General features: G+C 36.0%; 3 protein-coding genes across 3 annotated transcripts; 1 reads left to right on the top strand and 2 right to left on the bottom strand.

The window, feature by feature from the left end:
• Window positions 1-880: 880 nt before the first annotated feature.
• On the bottom strand, window positions 881-5,280 carry LOC100650303 (pupal cuticle protein-like). Its single transcript, XM_003401566.4, has 4 exons — window positions 5,121-5,280; window positions 3,651-4,014; window positions 2,965-3,213; window positions 881-1,101 (listed from the first exon to the last, which is right to left on the bottom strand). The coding sequence occupies exons 1-4, from the start codon at window positions 5,130-5,132 to the stop codon at window positions 950-952; spliced, it is 777 nt and encodes a 258-aa protein (XP_003401614.3). The 5' UTR covers window positions 5,133-5,280; the 3' UTR covers window positions 881-949.
• A 6,018-nt stretch (window positions 5,281-11,298) lies between these two features.
• LOC100650420 lies at window positions 11,299-13,540 on the bottom strand. Its single transcript, XM_003401567.4, has 2 exons — window positions 13,174-13,540; window positions 11,299-12,356 (listed from the first exon to the last, which is right to left on the bottom strand). Exons 1-2 carry the CDS (start codon window positions 13,258-13,260, stop codon window positions 11,856-11,858), a joined length of 588 nt encoding a protein of 195 aa, XP_003401615.2. The 5' UTR covers window positions 13,261-13,540; the 3' UTR covers window positions 11,299-11,855.
• A 1,885-nt stretch (window positions 13,541-15,425) lies between these two features.
• LOC100650543 (cuticle protein 18.7) lies at window positions 15,426-16,802 on the top strand. Its single transcript, XM_003401568.4, has 2 exons — window positions 15,426-15,985; window positions 16,276-16,802. The coding sequence occupies exons 1-2, from the start codon at window positions 15,549-15,551 to the stop codon at window positions 16,700-16,702; spliced, it is 864 nt and encodes a 287-aa protein (XP_003401616.1). The 5' UTR covers window positions 15,426-15,548; the 3' UTR covers window positions 16,703-16,802.
• The last annotated feature ends 4,370 nt before the right edge of the window (window positions 16,803-21,172 follow it).

Here is a 21,172-nt window from a genome sequence, read left to right as displayed (position 1 = left end):
GATCTTTCTGATTCTTGGATTACGTTAACCGCAATGCATAGCGAAATCGAATGTAGGTTAACTCGTGGTTTCTGACGACTAAATAATACTCTTTGGTCATTCGTTCGGCGCATTGGCTTGGCCGCTTCTTGGCCAAGAACTGCGCGTTAACCTATATCATACAAATTCATTAAATATCTGAAATGCAAGAGCTGATTTTTTTAATCGTATTACAGCAAAAGCTGACTGTTTCCATTAAGTGATAAATGTAAATTAATAATATATAGTTTCTAGAATTGGATAGTTAATTAAATTGTTCAATTAATAATTACTATAATATATATTTTGTAAGTAATGGAATTTTAGATAACGAAAGAAAGAAGTCGTTATCGTTTGCGGTAAAAATATTCGCAACTGAGTGAGTCGTTTCTATAGAAAAATTGTATAGGTAAATTGTTTTACGATAAAACTTGAAACTAAACCGGCAGAAGCACTAGAATTTTCTGATATTTTTAACTATATTCAGTTTCCTAGAAAAGCAAAACACAGGTTTCTCGAAAAATAATTTTAAAAGGCTTCCCCAAAACTTCGAAAAACTTAAAAACTTTTAACTTCAATCTTATTAAAAAGAAAAAAAAATAGATAGAACAAGCAAATAATAGTAATCCATTAAAAATAATTTTAAGGAACATTCCTTAAACTTGGAAATGTTTAGGAATCTGTCAACATCTGTTATTAATATTCGTCAATTCCTTTTCTCTCCGAAAAAAAAGTAAAAACCAAAGTCGACTAGAAGCAACTTAAGGAAATTTCTCTGATAAGGTGGAAAAAGATAAAATAAATAGAAACGAAGGAACGAAGGAAAGGGAATAAGAATGACAAGTTTAAGAAAAAAAGGAGGGGAAGTAATTTATTTGCCTAAATTATGTACAGATACGTCGTGATTATGAATTTAGTAAGCACCGAATTGTTACGATTGGTAGTTCTGGGATTGGAAAGCAGGCGTGCCGAACGTATGTTGACCTTGAGCAGGATATGAAGGTACTGCGCCAGGAAATACTTGTGCAGCAGGAGCACCATATTGAGCGTTGTATGGAGCTGGAGCTGCTGGACCAGCATAAACTGAAAGGAAGTAAGAAACAATGCAATTATCTATTACCGATTCTTGATCTGGTGAAAAATTTGAAAGAAACCTGTTTATTTCTCTTTTCTATGGACAGAGACAAGTTATTAGAAACTTGTAGATCCGATAATTTCTGATCGATTCTATTATTATTCCGATAAAATAAAAATAATTATTCAAAAATGATAATAATTAGTAGTCAGTAAGTCGTCCAAATAAATATTATAATGCTTTACCATATTCCTCGATGAGGTTGAGGAGGAATAGAAAGTATCGATTTTTACCATTACGCCGTATATCTGCAGTTGTCGATCTTCTAATTAAAAGGTGCAAATTATAGCAACCAAGGCTTAAAAAATCGATCAAGGTGACGTGTCAAGGAAGCTTAAAATTCCTTTTCGTGATTTATTCACACGAGCCACTTAATCAGTTCCAATTTGCTTTAGGATTGGCAGTCGAATGAATCGGGACAAGAGGAACCGGTTCCTGTCTGACCTTTCCCCTTCGTTATTAATGATGCAAGCGTCCATTTAAAGAGATCGAGACAATAAAAATGGTTTATTTAAAAATAGCTCGTTGCTTTCTAATTCTCGTTAGTTCAATCTGTCGCGTGGTTCTTTCTCTCCTTGGAAAAAGAAAAATATGGCGCTCGATTAGTTCATCATCTTCGACGTCAGTTATTCGTTACAAAGTACCAGTTTCGAATAACTAGAGTGAAACTCGTTCCTGACCTACGACGTCGTTGTTTGATATTCCAGAAGAGAAATGGCCGGGTCACGATTATATTCGTAACGATTAGTGGCCATACAGGCCATTCTCACAGGAACAATCGAACGATTAACTTGTTGAGCAATCAGTTGGTTCTTACGTTGCATCAGGGTGTTACGAACGTATTTATAACTGGTCAGAGTTCAGTCGTTCTTGACTGTAGATATTCCTCGACTTGATTTGCAGAAAATATTACATCATCGAAATTGTATCGATGCTACGATAGAAAAAATTCTTGTTGGAATTATTGGAAACAGACTTTTGTAAGTAAGAAATTTTCTAATAACTATATTTTTGCTCTGTCCTGCTTTATAATTCTTAACAAATTAATGAATTATTCATTTGTGAATCAAATTATTCTAATTCTCTAGATTAAACGTTAGGAAATTAGATTAAAAATTATTCTGTTTCGCAATACTCATTATTTTATCCTATCACTGGCACATTTTCTTTAATGTATGTATCACGTTTAACGTTGCGTTATTTCAATATATCAGATACATTATTACCCGATCCTTATACAAGCTATTTCATACAAGAATCGTTATCATTTTTGTTCAAGCATATTTAACATTATGTGTATCCTAAATTCTCACGTTACGTTCAAATATTTTACATAAAGGTCTGACTTAAATAATTGGCAAATTAATCTACCATTTATGTATATTAAACTAGTTATTTCTTATTTGAACAGTGCCACTACTTCAATCACATTATATCAGATACCTTCGATATACTTCACTGGGTATTGTATAAGGATTAATGCTTTGTAATGAACGAACAGAAAATGAGAATGCTACAAATATTGAAAAGATTTACGATAAGAAGACTATAGAATATTATAATAAAGGAACTTCGGAGTTATTATGCGCGTGTTGAAGTGTATCTGTAATAAATTAGTAAATAGAAAACGTTCAGATTTTAAGGAAGAATATTTTCAATAAAGAAGAGCACCTTGAAACGAAAGAAAACATAGACCAACAATTAAAAATAGTTTCCAGTTATCTGTTTTTAGTTTCCACGACAATCTTGTCCAATTATACTCCAAATATATCGGATTGCTCCTCAAACAGAATCCCTCAGAGTGAACGTACCTTGGCCTTGCACTTCCGGTTTGTATTCCTGCGCGAATTTATACGCCCTTGCTTCGGCCTCGGCCAGTTCCGCCAACCTGGCGGCCTTAAGAGCAGCCACTTCCGGCGTATCGATTACGGTTCCATCCTCAGCTAGAGGCGCTGGAACAAACCTAGCGGCTTTCACATTCGGAGAGAAACTTTGTTGGCCAATGAGGTTCGTGTTTCCGGTATAATATGACTGGTAGGGGTTATGCGGTGGTGCTGGAACTGGAATTTGTATGATTGGTTTTGTCAGTATACGTAATTAATAAAATTTAAAAATGAGAGAAATGTGGTTAAAACTTATTCGAAATATTAAAAATACTGGAACTGAAGTTTTTATGGTTGACTTTTTGAGTGTACAGTTTACAAATTTGAGAAATAAGGGGGTTTTCTTTGAGATTTATTAGGAATATTAAGGATATTCAGTACATATTTGATAATGTTGATAAAATGGAAATTTTTACTTGTGATTTTTTACTTAACACCGTTGTCTTTTCCGGTCCATATACCCAATAGATGTTACCAGAATTTATTAGATATTTGATTCGGCTATTCAGTGTAATTTTTATACCTTTTGTATATTCAATACTTTTTATGAACAAATGCTTCAAAAAGGGATGATGAGAGCGAGCAGGACAGCAGAATTAATATAAATATTTTACCTGGGGCAGGTTGATGATAGTTCGGCGCAGGAGGCTGACAATTCTGCCTTTTGCAAATGGATTGTATAGGTAGCGACGCGGGAACGATATGCGGCTGGGTCGGTACTTGACCGTATTCAGACGATTGGGGTTGATTCTCGCTCTCTTCCGCCGCTCTAGCCACTGCTCTGGCGAATTCCGCAAAGTGTGCAGCCTTCGCTTGAGCGACTTCTGGCGTGTCGATCACGTTCCCATCTTGGCCAACCGGTGCTGGAGGCGCGAACCTTTGAGGTCCTGGCTGAGGGTGGACCTGGGGCTCGACGAAAGAGGGTGGTGCGCCGAGGAAACCGGCTCTGCAGCTGGCTACCGTAACAATTAAGACGATCTAGAATGAAATAGGGATGTTAAGAAGGTACAAAAAGAAATTGCGAAATGATTAATAAAATAAAATAAATTTTTGCACTAATTTATATTTTTGTGGATACAACAAAGTGAGATTTTCTAATTAATTCGACAGATTAAGTTATATCATATTAGGGATGTATACGAGTTGAGAATTTTTAATTAAGTACGATCTTCTGTCCTCGTTTTAGTACTTGGATAGAAAGCATGTTTAGGTATAATGATTTCCCTCTATACATTTCGCTATATACAGGACAAAATTGTCCTTCCATGGATCTAAATAAGGTTTGAAGCGCGATCGTCTAGTCTTCGTCTAGATTTCAACATTGTTGATTCATGAAATGAAAGTTAAAAATTTTGAAATTCAACACTTACGAATTTAGTGATTTTCAAATTTTCAAGTGAGCAATTTACAATTTGATAATGTTGTAGTACAGATAGAATTCAACCTCCCTGATCTCGACGATTTTTTAATACGTGGTGGGGGGCATAATTTTGATCAACTTTCTCCTACCTATGTTACTGGCGGTCGGCCTTAGTTTTCGGGACATTTGCGAAAAACTGTCGCTACTATTACAGAGAATACTACGTAGATTTTAGCGTCTATGGCATCGTACGCTTCTGTGTTAGTTACCAATGGCTGGCTAAATATTTCGTTTTATTTTTTGTGAATATTTCGGTAACTAAAAAGCGTGTTCAACCCCTATGTGTATAAGAAAAAGTCGTTCAAAATATTCATTTCTACAACATCAGAAGATCATCGAGATCCGGAGGATAGTCGGTCCTGCTACAGTTTCCCCAAATTACAAACAAACTAAATTCTAAATACAATTAATTTAACGAAATCTTCAAGCATACCTAACGAAATTTGCCATTCCCTAAGAGAAATTGAAAAAAATTTTATTACAAAAGCCACTCCAAAAATCTTCAAAAACCCCTCTTTAACATGTCTATAAACCCCAAACCCATTCTAGCTCCTATCGTATCTCTAAGCTCCGCGTGAGCCTCTACCGACCTGATCTACCCCAACCTTTCACTTTCCTTTGTTCTTCACGTCGTCCTATCCACTCACGCAAGCAGGACACTCACCAATCCTCTCATAGTATCTTTCTCTCTAAAATCCTTCTGAGCTTGTTTCCTCTTTTTTTGAAAGCGCTGCTGGTGACCAGTACTCGCTTGTTTCCGCTGCAGCCACGGTTAACCCGGCCCGGCCCGACGTTTTGTGTTCCTGGTGAACGGCTGTTGGTAGCATTTATAGCGGTGATCATCCGCCCCCTCCTACGTGGACCACGATTGGCCACGATCTGGAGGGAGCCAAGGAGGTGATCGGCTAACCCACGTAGCCTGGGAAGCGCGCCAGGAAAAAGGATACTCCCTCCCTTCGGTAACCGGCTGGCAGGACCTTGGCATTTCAACGGGGTCCATGCACTCCTGTACCGGAAGGATGGGACCCGAGGTACTACGGGGTTCCTGAAGAAGGTTTTGGCTAGGTCTGTGTCAGGAGGTGACAGGGCAGCTGTGGATTGAATTGCGATAAAGGATCAAAGACTCGGAGATTATAAATAAATATCAAGTTCGTAGATCGTTTCTTATCATGGCAAGCTTTAGTTGGTTGGAGTGAAGTGTATTGGACAGTGCAGTCAATTTGAGATTTGGATTCAGATGCAGGGGTTTTGGAATTTGGTATTAGGTAAAGATTTCGATATAGATTCTTTAATTGTGGAAAGCTTTAGTTGGAATAAAGTGGAATTGAGAGTGGATTAAATTTGGGATTTGAAGCGATGATTTGAAATTAGATTAGAATTGATATACATACATAAAAGAATATTTATGGACACTACTTCGATATTCGGTAGAATTGGAAGATTCAGTGGTTAAGTATGATCACTTAGAAGTGACTTAGAAGTGGCTTGCCGATGCGTATCGAATTAAATAAAATTGGACTGGTTGGAAGAGCTAAAGGATTTTGTGAGTGGGAAAAATATACACATAGTGTCTAGATACTGAATTATTAAGAGCGTGGGATTGGTAGAGGTATAGAATTATAGCTTCAAAGATCAGTAGGGTTACTTAGGTATACAATTTGTAAGGAGGAGATCACCGAAGGCATTAAAGCCGTAGGAGTATAAAAGGTTTCAAAATGTTATCACAAAAGTACAAAAAGAAATTTTGTTTTCTTATTTTTTTAAGATTTCACAGTTTCTTCTATAATTCCACGATATTTTGAGAGATCGTAGAATTTTTGAATTAAACAAATGGAGTTAGTAAAATGTTTCAGGAAAAATACAGTTAACAAAATTATTCACTTATGATATTATAAAATCGTCCCTAGCTAAGCGCGTAAGTTACAGTTTAACAAATTTTCTAGCATTGTTGTAAAGTGCTAAACTAAAGTACCCGAGACATCGTCTAATTTGCGAACAGAATGCAATGAGAAGGTAGACAACAACTACGTTTCTGGTAATCAGGGACCTGAGAAACCTCGTGAGATTCGTACATCACATGAGAAGCAGGTTACGTCGTGATAGAGGAAGTTACATCCGAGACACTTTTCTTTCTAATTACATATGGGAAATAATTGTATGTTCGCACTTATGAGAAGATGCTTAATGTAATAATCATAGTACAATGTCTATATTTCCTTTCTCTCTAAAATATAAAGTTCTTTCATATCTAAATTTATTAAAAATTCGAAATTAATTTATACTATTCTCTGTATTTCAATATTTATCAAATAACTTTTTCTCTTAATTATAAATTGTAAAAATTTTACTTAGAGAGTATATTATCAAGGGTTTTGCGAATTCTAATAATTTCAGTCATTTTTTAAAGCAGTAATGGACAAGTTCATTAAGCCGTCGTTTATCACGTATGAAATAAAACTTGTCAAGATCTCTCTCCATTTTGTTTTATTTCTCCTCTCGCTCAGTATTTCGTTGTCCTTTAAAACAAAGCGGTGCATGGGAGTGTTAAACGACTTACCAACCCTGAACGAACGAAGGACTCGAGGCTGAAGGACACTCTGCAGCAAGAATGCATTCCTTCAATATTTTTGCATCGCTCTCGAAGTATGATTATAGTGTACGAAGACAGATCGTTCGATCAAAGAAATCGATTCGTATGAAAAATTCGTGTCATGCCTGGCAGAGGTGTTATGATTAATTAACACAGGTATTAACAAGAACATTAACGAGTATGTTATATATCTGATTTATTATTAGTCGTGATTTTTTGATTTATTGATTTATCGTGACTTACTGTTCCGACACATGTTGAACTTTGTATTATTCCAAGAGTAGAAGTATCGAATTTTTTTCATAATTTAATTAATAACTGTATAATAATAATTTATAAACATTATATATACATGTGTACAAATGAAGTACCAAAAATATAAAATTATATTTCATTCGTTCCATTCTCGAGATTGTGAATAAATAACGAGCCAACCAGATTGTCAAATTAAATCTACGATTTCTACATTGATCATTTCAATAGCTACCTGTTTTAAGCGATATCAATACAATGAAGCAGATCATCGATGAAATGTAGATACATAATTAAAATTCGTGCAATTCATCAATTACGGCTGTCCATAGTCAAATAACTTACGAGACATTAAAAAAATTAATCTTTCGTGACATCAAGCGATTAATGTAACAGAGAGAAACATTCTTTGTTCGAGTCATAATTTATTGAACGACAACTATCTCGATTTAATAATGTTTATTTGAATCGTTGAATATTGTAAGACTTCTTAAGACATCTCTTGTAAGAATCAATGTATATTTTAACAATTATGAATAATCAAAATTTTTCTATTTGTTCAAATAAAAATTGTTTCTGCCAACATCTATGTAACAAAATATTCGAACTTTATATTCAATCAATATTTCTCATAATGTTCTAATAACTTTAAGAAATCAATTAATGTAATTGATTGAACCAAATGTCGAAAGAAACAATCAAATAAGCGTCAAAGGCAAGAAAATAACTACGAGGACTGTTTTGTCACCCTATTGCATGTGTAATTGGGAAATCGCGAATATTTGCTTGTCCAGGTGTCACAATCATCGAAGACAATTTTCAATTGGCGAAATAACAATTGTAAAAACGATTTTGTAACTGCGTACGAGTAATATTAGAAAGCCGGCGTGTTCCCTTTTTTCTCAATCGATTGGGAGAAACCCTTTGATATTACACCACGGATCAATTTTTCAATTACTGCATTGCAGTCATCTCTTGAAAATATTTCGTTATCAACACGGGTCAGAGATTACGAGAAAGAAAATTTGTCAAAGTTTGTTCGGTATCTTTGTCTTATAAAATTATTTTTCAATTATCGAAATTAGTCAGAAAAAAGTACATTATGAAAAAGAAGGCAATTTTTTTAAATATTTCCAGCAAAAGTTTTTCAAACGTTGATTAGCATTTTTTGTAGATGTAATAAAATTTTTAAGTGGGCGTTCTAAATTTGTAAATGTCACATTTTTATATGAAATTATTTCTCAACAATTAAAATTAGTCACCGACTATGAAAAAGGGCATAAATTTTTTTTACATTTTCAGAGGAGATAGTTAAAATTTTATTACAATGATAAACGAATGGAAGTAATTTAGATAGGTAAGAGAGTAAACTCTAAAAATGATCAATTTTTATTTTAGTTTTGACGGAATATTTGCTTCAGGAATTTTTATTATACGAACAAAATGAAATATTTTATCGCTATTTAATTAATCTAGAAACTCATTAAGATCATCTACTTAATTTATGTACATATTGTGTCCGACACATTTGTACTTAATTAAAAGTCATTAAGAACGCATTGTGTACCTAAAAAAAAGCGAGATAGTCGCTTTAATCTTTTTCTCCCGAATTCCAAGGTCGCTTTATCCTAAGATAACTAACCTTTAACGAATTAAATATGAAATGTAATTTATTATATCAGAAATAAAAGATTTTTTTTCATTCCTAAGAGAAATTCATAAAAAGTAGAAATTAAGTAACAAATTCCTAGAATTACTTTAATAATTATTTATTATTAAACAAATTTTACAGTCGAAACTCTTAGAAGTTTTATATGTAGAACGCTAAAAAATTTAGAAAATTTTAAATCTTCTTTTATTTATAATCGTATGTTTTTGTCTGTGACAATGTTTTTAAAATGATCGGGGAAATTATTGGACCAATGGATTCAGTAAATAACCAGTCCTCTTTCGATCGAGATAAGCTATCGTAATAGTCTCTTTTTAGAGGCACGCCCCGTGATTGAGGAACAAACTCGTTGACCGTGAATATCGTAATTTTCGTGACTTTGAAGCGAGTATTACTCGAAGGACACTGAACTCTTTCCGAGGTTCTCTGGAGCCGGAAGTCTATTGTGTGTTTATCTTAACCAAAAAACATAACATTTTCTAACAACTTCATTACCGTATTTACTTACTTTCTAATTCGTTTAAGTACGATTATATAATACTTTAAAGTATCACAAAATTATTAGCATCAGTGTATTATACGTGTAATTACAATATTATTATATACTATTAACTAAATTTACCTAACTAAATAGAAGTTATGATTAAGAAACTTGCCGATTTATTCTACGATTTCTAAAGGTTTATATTTCTGAACAAATCGGAACACGATAGTGAGCTTCGTGGCTGCCATCGTAAGAACATGTCGTTGTTATAGTCTCTTGATAATAGTGATCGAATTTATTTCTACGTCTCGGAGCGTGCACTTACGTGGACAATACTCTTCGTGGGCGCAGGAAAAGGCTCGAGTAGCGACCTTGACTGCCTCGTATTCCTCGATATCCTGACGAAGGAACGGCGTGAAACAGCGGTTCCCAAACGAAGGGTGAGAAATACATGGAAAATGTATGCGCAGTATTACTTAGCTTTCGACAAAGCTGCGTGTCGATATTCACTGAATTTATGATCATTTCTGTCCGATATATCATCCGAGAATTTTAGTTTGGAAATTTTTGTAGCATAAAATTGTGCATGATAATGTTACTACATACAGCATGTTTCTAGGCTATAACTCTGTCCCAGGAGGAAAATTTTACACCGTTTAACGCGATTCATGTACTCTTCCTTTGAAAGGAGCCCTATAATCTTTTATAAACCATTCGATGCGTTCTTTGAATTCTTCACGAAAACGTATTAAGATAGGTGGGATACAGAGTGTCTAGTTTAAAAGATATTTCAATTTTAGTTTCAAATTTAGAATATGAAAGGCAAAGAAAACGTAGACACAAGCACATCGTCCTCCGCTTTTCCTTGTTTCTCATATTGATATTGCTAATATTTTTAAGTGGTATGTGAATAAAGTTGCGTACTGTAAATAGCTGAGGAAGAAACAAATTTAATTAGAATTTGATAAGAATATTGAAGATACTGAGACGCTACTCCATTCCTTACCTATCTTATTTCATTTCCTCAGTCTTTCGTTGTGTATCCCATTTCTAATACGCACAAATCAAAATTGACACTCCACATCCACGCATTATACTGCGTAACGCATCCGATTACCAAATTAGACGATAGAGAAAACAATTAAAATACCCACAAAAGTATTTTTCCCACAGAATATAATTTCTAGCCCACAACTTTCCTACGCCTGCTTAAAAATAGCGCCTGCCACAAAATGAAATTCGATGGCAAACAAATTTCCCATTGTGGGTATTGTGGGAAAATTGCGGGTAACAAATTTCATTTTACATTTAATGCAAAAGGTAATCCGTCGACTTAAAATATATTTTTTCAATTTATATGGAACTTGTGATGTTTGGGGTATGGAAAACGGGTTTGAGAAATTGGTAGGATGATCTTTAAATGAGGAGCAAAGGAAATGAGTTATACGATTTGGAACATAACGTAAATCTTAGTCATAGGATGTGGGAAAAGGAATGTGGAAAATGTGCAATAGAATAAAGTACGCTAGGTGCATATGGAATAGAGACGTGGTGTCGTGGTTAGGATGGTAGATGTGGGTTAGGGATACTGGGATATAGGAGTGAAGATAGGAAATATAAAATTACCTTACCTTGTTAAGTATTGGAGGTATTGGAGTATTGGTAGTGGGATTTATGATACAAGATGTAGGATATGAGATACGGAACGTAAAAGATGGGGTAGAGTAGGGAAAAGAGGGAAAGATATAACACGACTATGCAAAAGACACATTTATTTTAAATAAATGAATAAAGATTTATCATCCATTTAGAGCATTATTTTCAAAAAGTAATAAACTTTATACACATACCCATTACTTAAGTACCGTTCGGTTGAGCTTTTTTTCATTAACATTTTATTAATTGATTTTATAATTAATTATTTCTCATATAAGTATAAATAAAAAATAACCAGTCCATCGACGTATAATTTTTAAGAGGCGATATTTTATTTAAAATTCTATACGTAATAGATTAATCGTCGTATGTCGAAGAAATAACGATCTCAAACAATTACAACACCAAATATATAAGAAAATCCATTGATAAAATATTCCTACCCCTTACGTATCATCATATTTCATCCCTTAATGAAATATATAAAACAAATTTACTCGATGAATTACATAAGCATAACTTCTCGAAAAGTTTACAAATTTAACCAAAACCCATTGAACATCAAAGTAGCAAATTCCAGATCAAAGTGAAGGAAAGAACAAGCGAAAGATGCTAAAAATTCCATGTGATGATCATTATATTCTTAAATATCGCTTTATTTAATCAGCTTACAATTATGTACAAAAAATGAGTGTTCCACGTAACCAACATCGCCACAAAAGACAATCCAGTCAGTCATGTCCTGTCCTTATATCAAAACCTTTTGAATAACTGGTGCAGAGTATGTGGACAAAACCACAGGAAGCTCCAAATTTCCTTTCGATGCTTGTTCAGCAGCATGTTCAAGTTTCTCGTTGATGTGAGCAGCAGCGTGTTCCGCTTTGGCTAAAGCGACTTCCGGTGTGTCGACAACGCGGCCATCGGGTCCTAGAGGAGCTGGAGGAACGATTTTGGCTGCAACAGCCACAGGTTGCAGGCTACTGGTGATTACAGGTCCTGTGTAAGCGATCAAATCAGCAGATTTGAACGCTTCGTTAGCCAAAGTGATTCTTTCGTTGATGTGGGCTGCTGCGTGTTCTGCTTTTGCGAGAGTCACTTCCGGAGTGTCTACGACTCGGCCATCTAGACCGATGGGTGCACCAGGTACTAGTTTGGTGATGGTAACAGGCGACGCTAGAGCTGCTACCTGTGGCGCCAGCAGAAGGCCTGGACGCGCGTATACTGCTGCCAACACGGCGGAGAGAACAATCTGGAATTGAAAAAGTTGCCGATTCTTACTACTTGAAATAATATTATATCGCAGTGTGAAATACACGATTGTTTTGACTATGAGTGTTTTAGGATTTCTAGGGTCGCAAGGATTTTATTTGACTTTGAATTTGATAATATCATACGCATATATTCAAATTTAAAAATTTCCGAGTTTAAACAACTTACGAATATATTCAAAAGTAGACAATTCTAATATTGTTACAGTAAACATAATAAATATTATATCTGTCGATTAGAAAATTAATTCTTAATTAAATTTACTGATTGCTAAAAATATATGTTTCAATTTTTTCACATGTATTTATTATTGTATACTATTGTATTTAGCGTGGAATTTACACACTGATCAATTAAACCCAAGAATAATGAGAGTCGAAGGTGGGTATACATTTCGGAGACGTGAAATTTACTCGACAAGAGACGAAAAAAGTGTCAAACATAAATTGAAAATTGATCGAAAACATATAAAATACGTAGGAACACGAATTAATAGTAAAAACCACGATATATATCACGGAATATATCTTTGTAAACCGTGTACTCATTTTTGACTCTAACAAATATATTAAATTTCGTATTATTTAACGATACTTATATACTCGTACAAAAATTTGTCACCGCGAGATTAAGATTTAGAACCTGATAGAAGAACGTTTCGGTATTGTCGTAGGCACACGTATCTTTACAAAGTGTCTTCTCAAACAGCTCGAGATAGAAGAAACAAAGAGAAGCAGAAAATCTACACGAGTAACCAAGAAAAAGCAAGGCTGAACGATCGCCGAGAAAACACTCACCAGGGTCTTCATCTCGTGAAACAAACGTGGCTCCTTGCGCGCTATCCGAGGTACAGTACTCGCCAAGGTGCCTTGGTCCGGTCTCATGGTGTCCACTTCGTCCCCTCGTCTTTATATAGCACCTGGGAGAAAAGGTTTCGCTCCATGGGGCACGTGTTCATCGCTGGGAGAACGCGTGGATGGGAGACGCCCTGTCCAATAAAATCAACTATACCTGACATTGACATTCGTCCTGATCGACATCCGATTGGAATTCGTCTTTCTCTATTCCATGACCCTCGAATCGTTGATCGAACCACTTCCAACGTTCCTTTCTTCCTTTTCTCAATTTTTTTTTACGTTTTTTTCTTCTTTTAATGGATTAGGTGAACTTCTTAAGGAATTGTTGCGAGATTTCCTACTTCAGTGGCCTTCGAGTTTCTTTGATAATTTAAAATGAAATGCGTAGGGGAATTTTAATTAACTTTTTGTTGGTTTGAAAGAGAAATTTAGGTTTAAGGATCGTTGTCTGGTTTAATGGATTCGGAATTTTTAAACTGTTGAGACAGATTGTTAAAGCGGATAAGACAGTTTAATTATGGTTTTGTTTGTTACGTTTGAAAGGAAGATTGAATCGGTGGATTTTTATTTAAATTAACGAGTTTGAGATATCTTAATCGTCTGTTTGTTTCTGTTTGAGATTTTTCGTTTGGTATCGCGTGAATTGCATTTATTTGTTTATTAGGAAGATAGGGAGAGTTCAAAATGCACAAGAAATACCCAAAAACTGAAAACTGAAAGTAGAACTTGTTATAATATTTTGGAAATAAAACAAATTTCTCTTTGGTTTCTATCGTTTTACTCGTGTTCGTGAAAATATCAAATAATTATAGTATCACTGTATTAAATATTAAATAATTTTGTAATACCTTTAATAAAATAAAATTTGATCATTTTCCACGGTTACCAATTTTATGAATTTTTGATTACATTTTGTTGGTTGCGTTGATCATTATCAGATATTGATGTGTCAGGTTGAAATGGAGTAGAATTTTTTTGTACCACAAGAGATTACTGGCGCTATGTGTAATAAGAAATAATATGTTGCAAGTGATTGTAAAAAACTATGTTTCAGTGTCACGTTTCAGGTAGAAGCTCGTAGATCATTATGTAACGTATTGTGTATACGGGTTGAGAAATTTCGTCTCGAGTATATTCGACACAGTGTGTTTCTTTATTAATTGATAACTTATTGATTATTAATTATAATGATAAAACATGAATTGTTACTGATTATCAATTATAAAACATGTTTATTCTACTTCATTATTTTGAACGATTGAATATCGAGTAAATATTAATCATAAAATTAAAAAATTGTGCGTTAAAAAAATTATAAGAAAGGTTTGAAATAATCTCTCAATTAAAGTACATATCGGTTCCTAAAGTTAATATTTATGCGACGATAATATGGTAATATCATGCCAATGCTATAGATAGTATTACAGCTCCATTTTATTATACGTTTCGATACCACATCGCTACGTTATACCCTCATTATTGTAACAATATTAATTTACTACAAAATGCAGTGGTTAAGTTTCATGAATTATTTTACCTTTAAAATTATGTAAAAGGAATAAACAATCTCGAGAACAATGTCAAAGACGTTAAAAAATAAAGAAAAGTAAAAAGTAATTCACTAATCGAGCACGTAAACCTTTCATCACAGCTTGTTCCAATTACGAAAACAAAGAAATAATATTTTCAATGTAACTCCCCCGAACTCACCATAAAATCCACGCGTAGCAAGAGTCCATTACACGGATAAAAAAAATCATGCTACGTGATGCAACCTGGCGACAGCTTATCGCCGATACACCGATAGTCGAGGGACGGTTACGCGATCGTCGGCCTTCGCCAACATCGCCCTTGGTGTCCATGGCCAGGCTAGGCGCGGAGAGATGACTACGGGATCGGGTGTCTTCCCGCGCTAGTGAGAGAGCCACGAAAATGGAGAGCCCATCATTTTTTCTCGGCTACGACGGCGGAGCAATCCGCCCGCAGAGCCTGTTACTCGTTTTACAAACACGCTTACCTTGCCCCGGAGGGGAACGGAAACAGTCTGCGCCCAGTGGTCCAGATCCATCGTCTCGAAAAATCCACCCTATTCGTTACGTGATCTATAATGCCAACTATACAACTATACCGATCTAACAGCTATAAAAGCCGATCTAGGACGACGCGTCTCATAGTCTCGAGCGCGTCCAACGATCTCCTAACGGTCCAGTCGAAACGATCGATCAGACAACTCGACTTGTCGCCGATCCCTTCTTGAAACTAGCCGGCACTCGGAAGCCTCTGAACCTCTGAAACACCATAAAGCGACGATCGTCATGGGACCAGTCTCCGGTTTGCTATTGGCAGGCCTGGTTTCTGCGGCCCTGGCCAAGCCGGGACTCCTGTCCGCGCCCCTGATCGCCACTTTAACCCCTGCAGCTCCTGTCGGACCGGATGGCCGGGTCCTAGACACGCCAGAAGTTGCTGTTGCCAAGGCGGAACACGCGGCTGCTCACCTCAACGAGAGATTGAAGCTTGCTGACGAGGCTGCCAGGTCAGGAGCAGGCCTGCAACAGGTTCAGGTTAAACAATCTTCGCTGTTGATTGCTTCACCAAACGTTTTGGTACCTGGCGCTCCACTTGGACCTGATGGCAGGGTGGTGGACACCCCAGAAGTCGCTGTCGCCAAGGCTGCGCACGCCGCCGCTCAGGTTAACGAGAGAATTAATTTGGCAAACGAGGCGGCCAGGTCTGTCGCTGCGGATCTTAACAGGTGAATTTGGGGTGGGGGTTGACGGACGATTCTTTTCCAATTTTGACGGGCAATTTTCTTGGGGATTGGAGATTAGAGAGGTTTTGACTTTTTGGAAATTTTAAAAGATGATTTTTCTAGGAATTGGAAGTTAGAAAAATGTTTAGGATTATCTGACTAAGGAAGGTTTTTGATGGGAGTTTAAAGATTTGTTTTCGATGTTTTAGAAATTACTTTGGAGTTTGGGTTATCACGTAAACTTCAGATCCCATCTTAAAACAATTATCTCGAACGAAAAGTCCTTCTTTCAGACCACTGGTTCCTCTGGTAGCCAGCGGTATAGTGGCCCCAGTGGTGCAAGCAGCAACAGTAGGTCCCGACGGAAGGGTGCAAGACACTCTAGAGGTAGCAGCAGCAAAAGCAGCCCACGCAGCAGCTCAGATCAACGAGAGGATTAACCTGGCGAACGAGGCGGTGAGATCATCGGGGACGATAGTCGCTGCTGCTCCAGGAACAGTGACCGTACCATTAGTAGCCAGCAACGCAGTGGTGGTCCCTGGTGCACCCATTGGCCCGGACGGAAGAGTGCAGGACACGCCGGAAGTGGCTGTGGCGAAAGTCGCCCATGCAACCGCTCATCTTAACGAGAAATTGAACCTGGCCACAGAGGCTGCCAAATCTGCCGATGTTCTCGCTGTTGCTGGCCCTGCCCTCGCCTATGGACGGCTCGTCTATTAAAAATCTGATCGTCATTTAACACGTTCACCGTGTCCACGCGTAGATTTGGTAAAAACAATCACGAGCAATCGCAAATTTCTGAAAAAGCATCATAATTAGATTGCGGATTTTTATGCAAATTCATATTTGCGAGAATATAATTTAAAAAATGGAATATTTTTGCAACAAACTTAAAGAAGCGCTATACTTAAAAAATATTATTTTTTAAAAAGATATATAATACGTTATAATGTGCATTCACAAATTTTATGAAGTTCTACGCTTTCTAATTTGCCGTAAATGCATAAAAATCCACGATCTATTCATAACAATTCATACAGAGCATATTGCGTAAACGTAAAGTTTAGCAGACACATACAGCTTTTCCTATGGAAATTATGTGTTTAGAGGATAATGTATCACACGTACTTAGCAGTGAACGTGTTAAATCAAAATAAAATGGAGGACCACTCGTGAATAATTAGCGGATAAGTATCATAGTTGACAGTAAAGAGGGAAACATAGCGCATGGATCGAACGATTTACAATTACCGGTGTTCTCTGCGACATATTTTTCTTGTTTCGTTAATTCTAGATTCGTTATAATTAGTTGGCTTTACGGTTTGTTATTCGGTTATGTCATTCTCTCATGTATGCGTTTTGGGCTATGGAAATTGACGTTCTGGTCATTTGTTGCTTTTTCGTTTAATGTGCTCTTTCGATGTTGATTGATTTTCGAGGGTGGTGAGATTGTTAAAACTGCCATAACGGGGATGAACGACGATTGTAGACTGGATTAATAAAGAGAATTTCGAAGAAGTTTAAATTCTTGTTTTAATCGAATCCAAGTTCTGTCTTTAATGTTAAGTTACGTTTCAGAGTTCTGACTTTAAATTCATCAATTTTGATCCGAGAGTACAGAAAACATAAAAACTATACGGATATTTGTTATACGATACGTAGAGATTTAAACGCAAACAATAATTGATAGTAATGGCATAAACAATTAAAAATTGCTTCTTACGTTTCAACTGGCACTAAATTCGCCGTCTGTTCGACAAAAAGAAAGAGAAAAAAAATTCCAGCATCCAGTTTCATTCTGTCACGATAGACGAGGGGAATCGATACATATTAATGTCGCGGCGATTTTGAAGTAGAATGCGTTCGTCACGTCAGGATCGATTGCAACGAATTTGGGTCGAGGATAGTATGCAAATAGCTAGACTGAACGATTATAGAGGAAGAGACGAGCATACAGGTGTAACGGAGCCAACGACTTTCTACAAGGCGATAGCGCTTATAGCAAACAAACAAAATTTCTATAAAACAGTTTTGTAAAATGTTGCAAATGTTTAAGTTCTATTTCTGTTTCGACAGGATTTGGCTTCCAGGTATTTTCAAAAGTATAATTTTTGTAATGGCTATAAAATTATACATTTATATCGGTACCTGCGATTATAGTTTCAATGTGGTAATTGTATAACGAATTTATTAAATAAAAAATTGCGATATATGTATGTATATATACATAAATTATTTAGAAAATAGAAAACATTGAAATTTTGTGTAATTGGCAAAATCCCGATTGTCCAAACAAACGTAATCCAACATTTATGGAACAGGTGTCCAATTATAGCATGTAAAATGGCACTCATTACCGTAAAACACGTTTTCGATATGCATATAAAATAAATTGTTCGCGAACCAGTTAACAGGAGGCTGCACAGCTAAAGAACGTATCAGGTTTACTAATGAGATGCAATTACTGAGATTTTGCGATACTTCCACGCACAAAATTACTATTCTTTCGCAACAACACTGTTATGCACTTTATGATTTCATTAACTTTTTTCTTCGTACGTTAATGTCGAAGACTATTAACCGGATGTTTCCTTTTGCGTATACATGAGATGAAATTTCTAATAGGCTATCTCTTGAAACTTGATAAAAATTCTGTTTCTCCCATTTAGTCTCGTTGTTGCAAACGGAATTTATGAAAACATTTCTATTCTATTCCTTTTATCGATGTAATTCCTTTGTTATTACAGATGTCCCACTTTTGTTAATTTGGAATTACAGATATTATTTCGCTGCCTAACGATCTTTTCGCTATTAATAGTATGAGTAAAGTTTATATTAAATAAAGAATACATTACACGTTCATTGCGTAAAAACAAATACGTAAACGTTATTCCAGAGACAAAATATTATCGAGAAAACATCATAGAATTTTCAACTTGCGAATTGCGCTCTACACAATCCACGCACGTTACAACGCACCATACCATACCGTAGTTCGTATATTTTATATCTTTTGCGTACCGTATTCTATTCATTTTTACGTCTTCAAATTTCCCATAAATGCGTGAAGAACCTACCCGCAACAGTGCCAGTAAAAATCGAAAATGTTTCGCATAACACGCCTAACGTATTCGCGAAAGTCATCTACAGGCTTTATCTACTTTCCTAAGCCTGCGTAACGTCATAAAAATTCCTTATCCAGGTATTATTTTGTAAAACGGCGTGAATGGAAGATTCTTGGCAGATCTCTGCGGCGAGGCGACCGTGAAGATCGTACATATTAGGGCATAGCTGGGTGTTCAGGTTTCTAACCGAGAAAAAAATACTTGGTGAAAATGTTCAAGAGCCGGATTCCAGGCGGTAAAGTCCTTGAGGACAGGCGTGACCAGTTTCATGCACCTCCGATCCTCGCGTTTCCGCGACCCGAGCTGGTAACACCCTCGAGGCTCGCGTGTTTTCTATATAAAGTGGCGGATGCGTGAGCGAAATTTAAAAGAACTCGAATCGAATCGCCATGAACAGCGTATACGTAAGGAAGAACGTGTGATTGCGTGGGTGAATGGAACGGTGGTTGCTTTGCTCGCTTTACGGCCAAGTGGGCTGGTCTTACGGGGTTGCAGCAGTGTTTCTCAAGCTTTGGGTTGCTCGCAGATGTTATTTTGATCGTGGTTTCGGATTAGTTTCTTGTTACGTAATATGTTTATAAATTACACTGATTTCACGTTATACAGTGATTTTTGAGTTGGGTAACTCGTGTGCTGGATCTTTTGCAGTGGATTCTTGTATTTAATAATCGGATTTAATAATCGAATCGAGTAATAAGTTCGTTCTTTCACCAGTGTCTATTAGCTCGAACAATGTTATAATAATCGTTTAAAGGTGGTAAATAAATATACGCTTATTTTATTCTTACTGTATTAAATATATAAATTTACGAAGAAACGGGATGGAAATCTATAGAAAAATCTATAAGGCACTCTTTGACTGAATACAATTTTATTTGAAAGTAATTTGATTTGCTCTTTCAAGAAAATGTGAGTGAACGTATTGCTCGACCTGATAGGGAAGTTTAAACGTGATTAATAGAATTTTGTTCGTGGTCTGGCTATTACCACTATTAGTGCGATTGTCGTAATACGATGGTACGAAATAAGAATTAATTGCTTGTTGTGAAATTATGAAAATCGTTGAATAATCTGTGTTCAGGTCCTTCTTTTCTCTTGTTCTCTCGTTTCTTTCGGCTTGGCCAAGCCGACTGCACCTATCCTGGGGTATCAGGACAGTTACGGCCAGTACAGTTTTGGCTATAGTGCTCCAGGCTCTGCAAGGTCGGAAATCAGAACGTTGAATGGCGAAACACGAGGTGTTTACAGTTACGTCGATGACGCAGGCTTTATTCAAACAACCCAGTACACTGCTGACAGTAAAAATGGTTTCCGGGTGGCGGCTACCAATTTACCCCAGGCGCCACTTCCGGTAAGAATTAAGGGTATCGTAGGAACATATAACAGTAGGTAATAACACGAATATGTTACAATTCTGTGTACGTAATAATTTTTTGACGTATTACTAATACTTGGTACTATTAATTAATCTATTTATTAACTAATTTAACTTGTAAATATTTGTTACTATTAAAGATATTCAGTGTGTTATTAATACTTGATATTATTATCAATTTTTGATGTAATATTATTAATATTTTATACTATTAGCTGCTTGATACTACTTACATTTAAGGGGATTAACTATCAGATATTACTAGGATCTGAATATTAATCATCAATTAGTTGGTATTACTAACATTTGATATGTTTTCGATAATTTTCGTTCAATTTTATTAATTACGATTCTCTCAGGCACAAAACACGCAAGGCGTGTTCTTGGCTCGAACTGCAGCTCCTCAAATATCTGAAAAAGCGCAGGAAGAATATAAAATAGGGGAAAAGAATGTATTTTTGCAAGGATTGCAACAATTAGAGAGGAAGACTATCGAGTCGAATGAAAAAGAGCAATCGCAAACGAACATAGTATGATTAACTTTTATTAATACTACCAACAATTTTTTTAAAACTAACTAATTTATATTATACGCGTATTTTTAATGAGTCAGATGGAGTCTGAAGGGCAATCGTCGCAGAATAAAAACGCTGAGATTTCAGTCAAATCAGCGACCAGTCCAACGACGTC

Source organism: Bombus terrestris, chromosome 16 (assembly GCF_910591885.1).
Source record: "Bombus terrestris chromosome 16, iyBomTerr1.2, whole genome shotgun sequence".
NCBI lineage: Eukaryota > Metazoa > Arthropoda > Insecta > Hymenoptera > Apidae > Bombus > Bombus terrestris.
This window is presented reverse-complemented; position numbering and strand designations above follow the sequence as displayed.

Bases quoted from the DNA above. Each gene is read 5' to 3' on its own strand.
- LOC100650420 (XM_003401567.4), bottom strand. From the start codon at position 13,260: ATGAGACCGGACCAAGGCACCTTGGCGAGTACTGTACCTCGGATAGCG. The intron at 12,357-13,173 runs GTGAGTGTTTTC...TTTCAATTCCAG, and splicing joins TTCACGAGATGAAGACCCTG to ATTGTTCTCTCCGCCGTGTT.
- LOC100650543 (XM_003401568.4), top strand. From the start codon at position 15,549: ATGGGACCAGTCTCCGGTTTGCTATTGGCAGGCCTGGTTTCTGCGGCC. The intron at 15,986-16,275 runs GTGAATTTGGGG...TCCTTCTTTCAG, and splicing joins GTCGCTGCGGATCTTAACAG to ACCACTGGTTCCTCTGGTAG.
- LOC100650303 (XM_003401566.4), bottom strand. The intron at 3,214-3,650 runs GTAAAATATTTA...TACAAATTCCAG, and splicing joins CTATCATCAACCTGCCCCAG to TTCCAGCACCACCGCATAAC. The intron at 1,102-2,964 runs GTACGTTCACTC...ACTTCCTTTCAG, and splicing joins ACCGGAAGTGCAAGGCCAAG to TTTATGCTGGTCCAGCAGCT.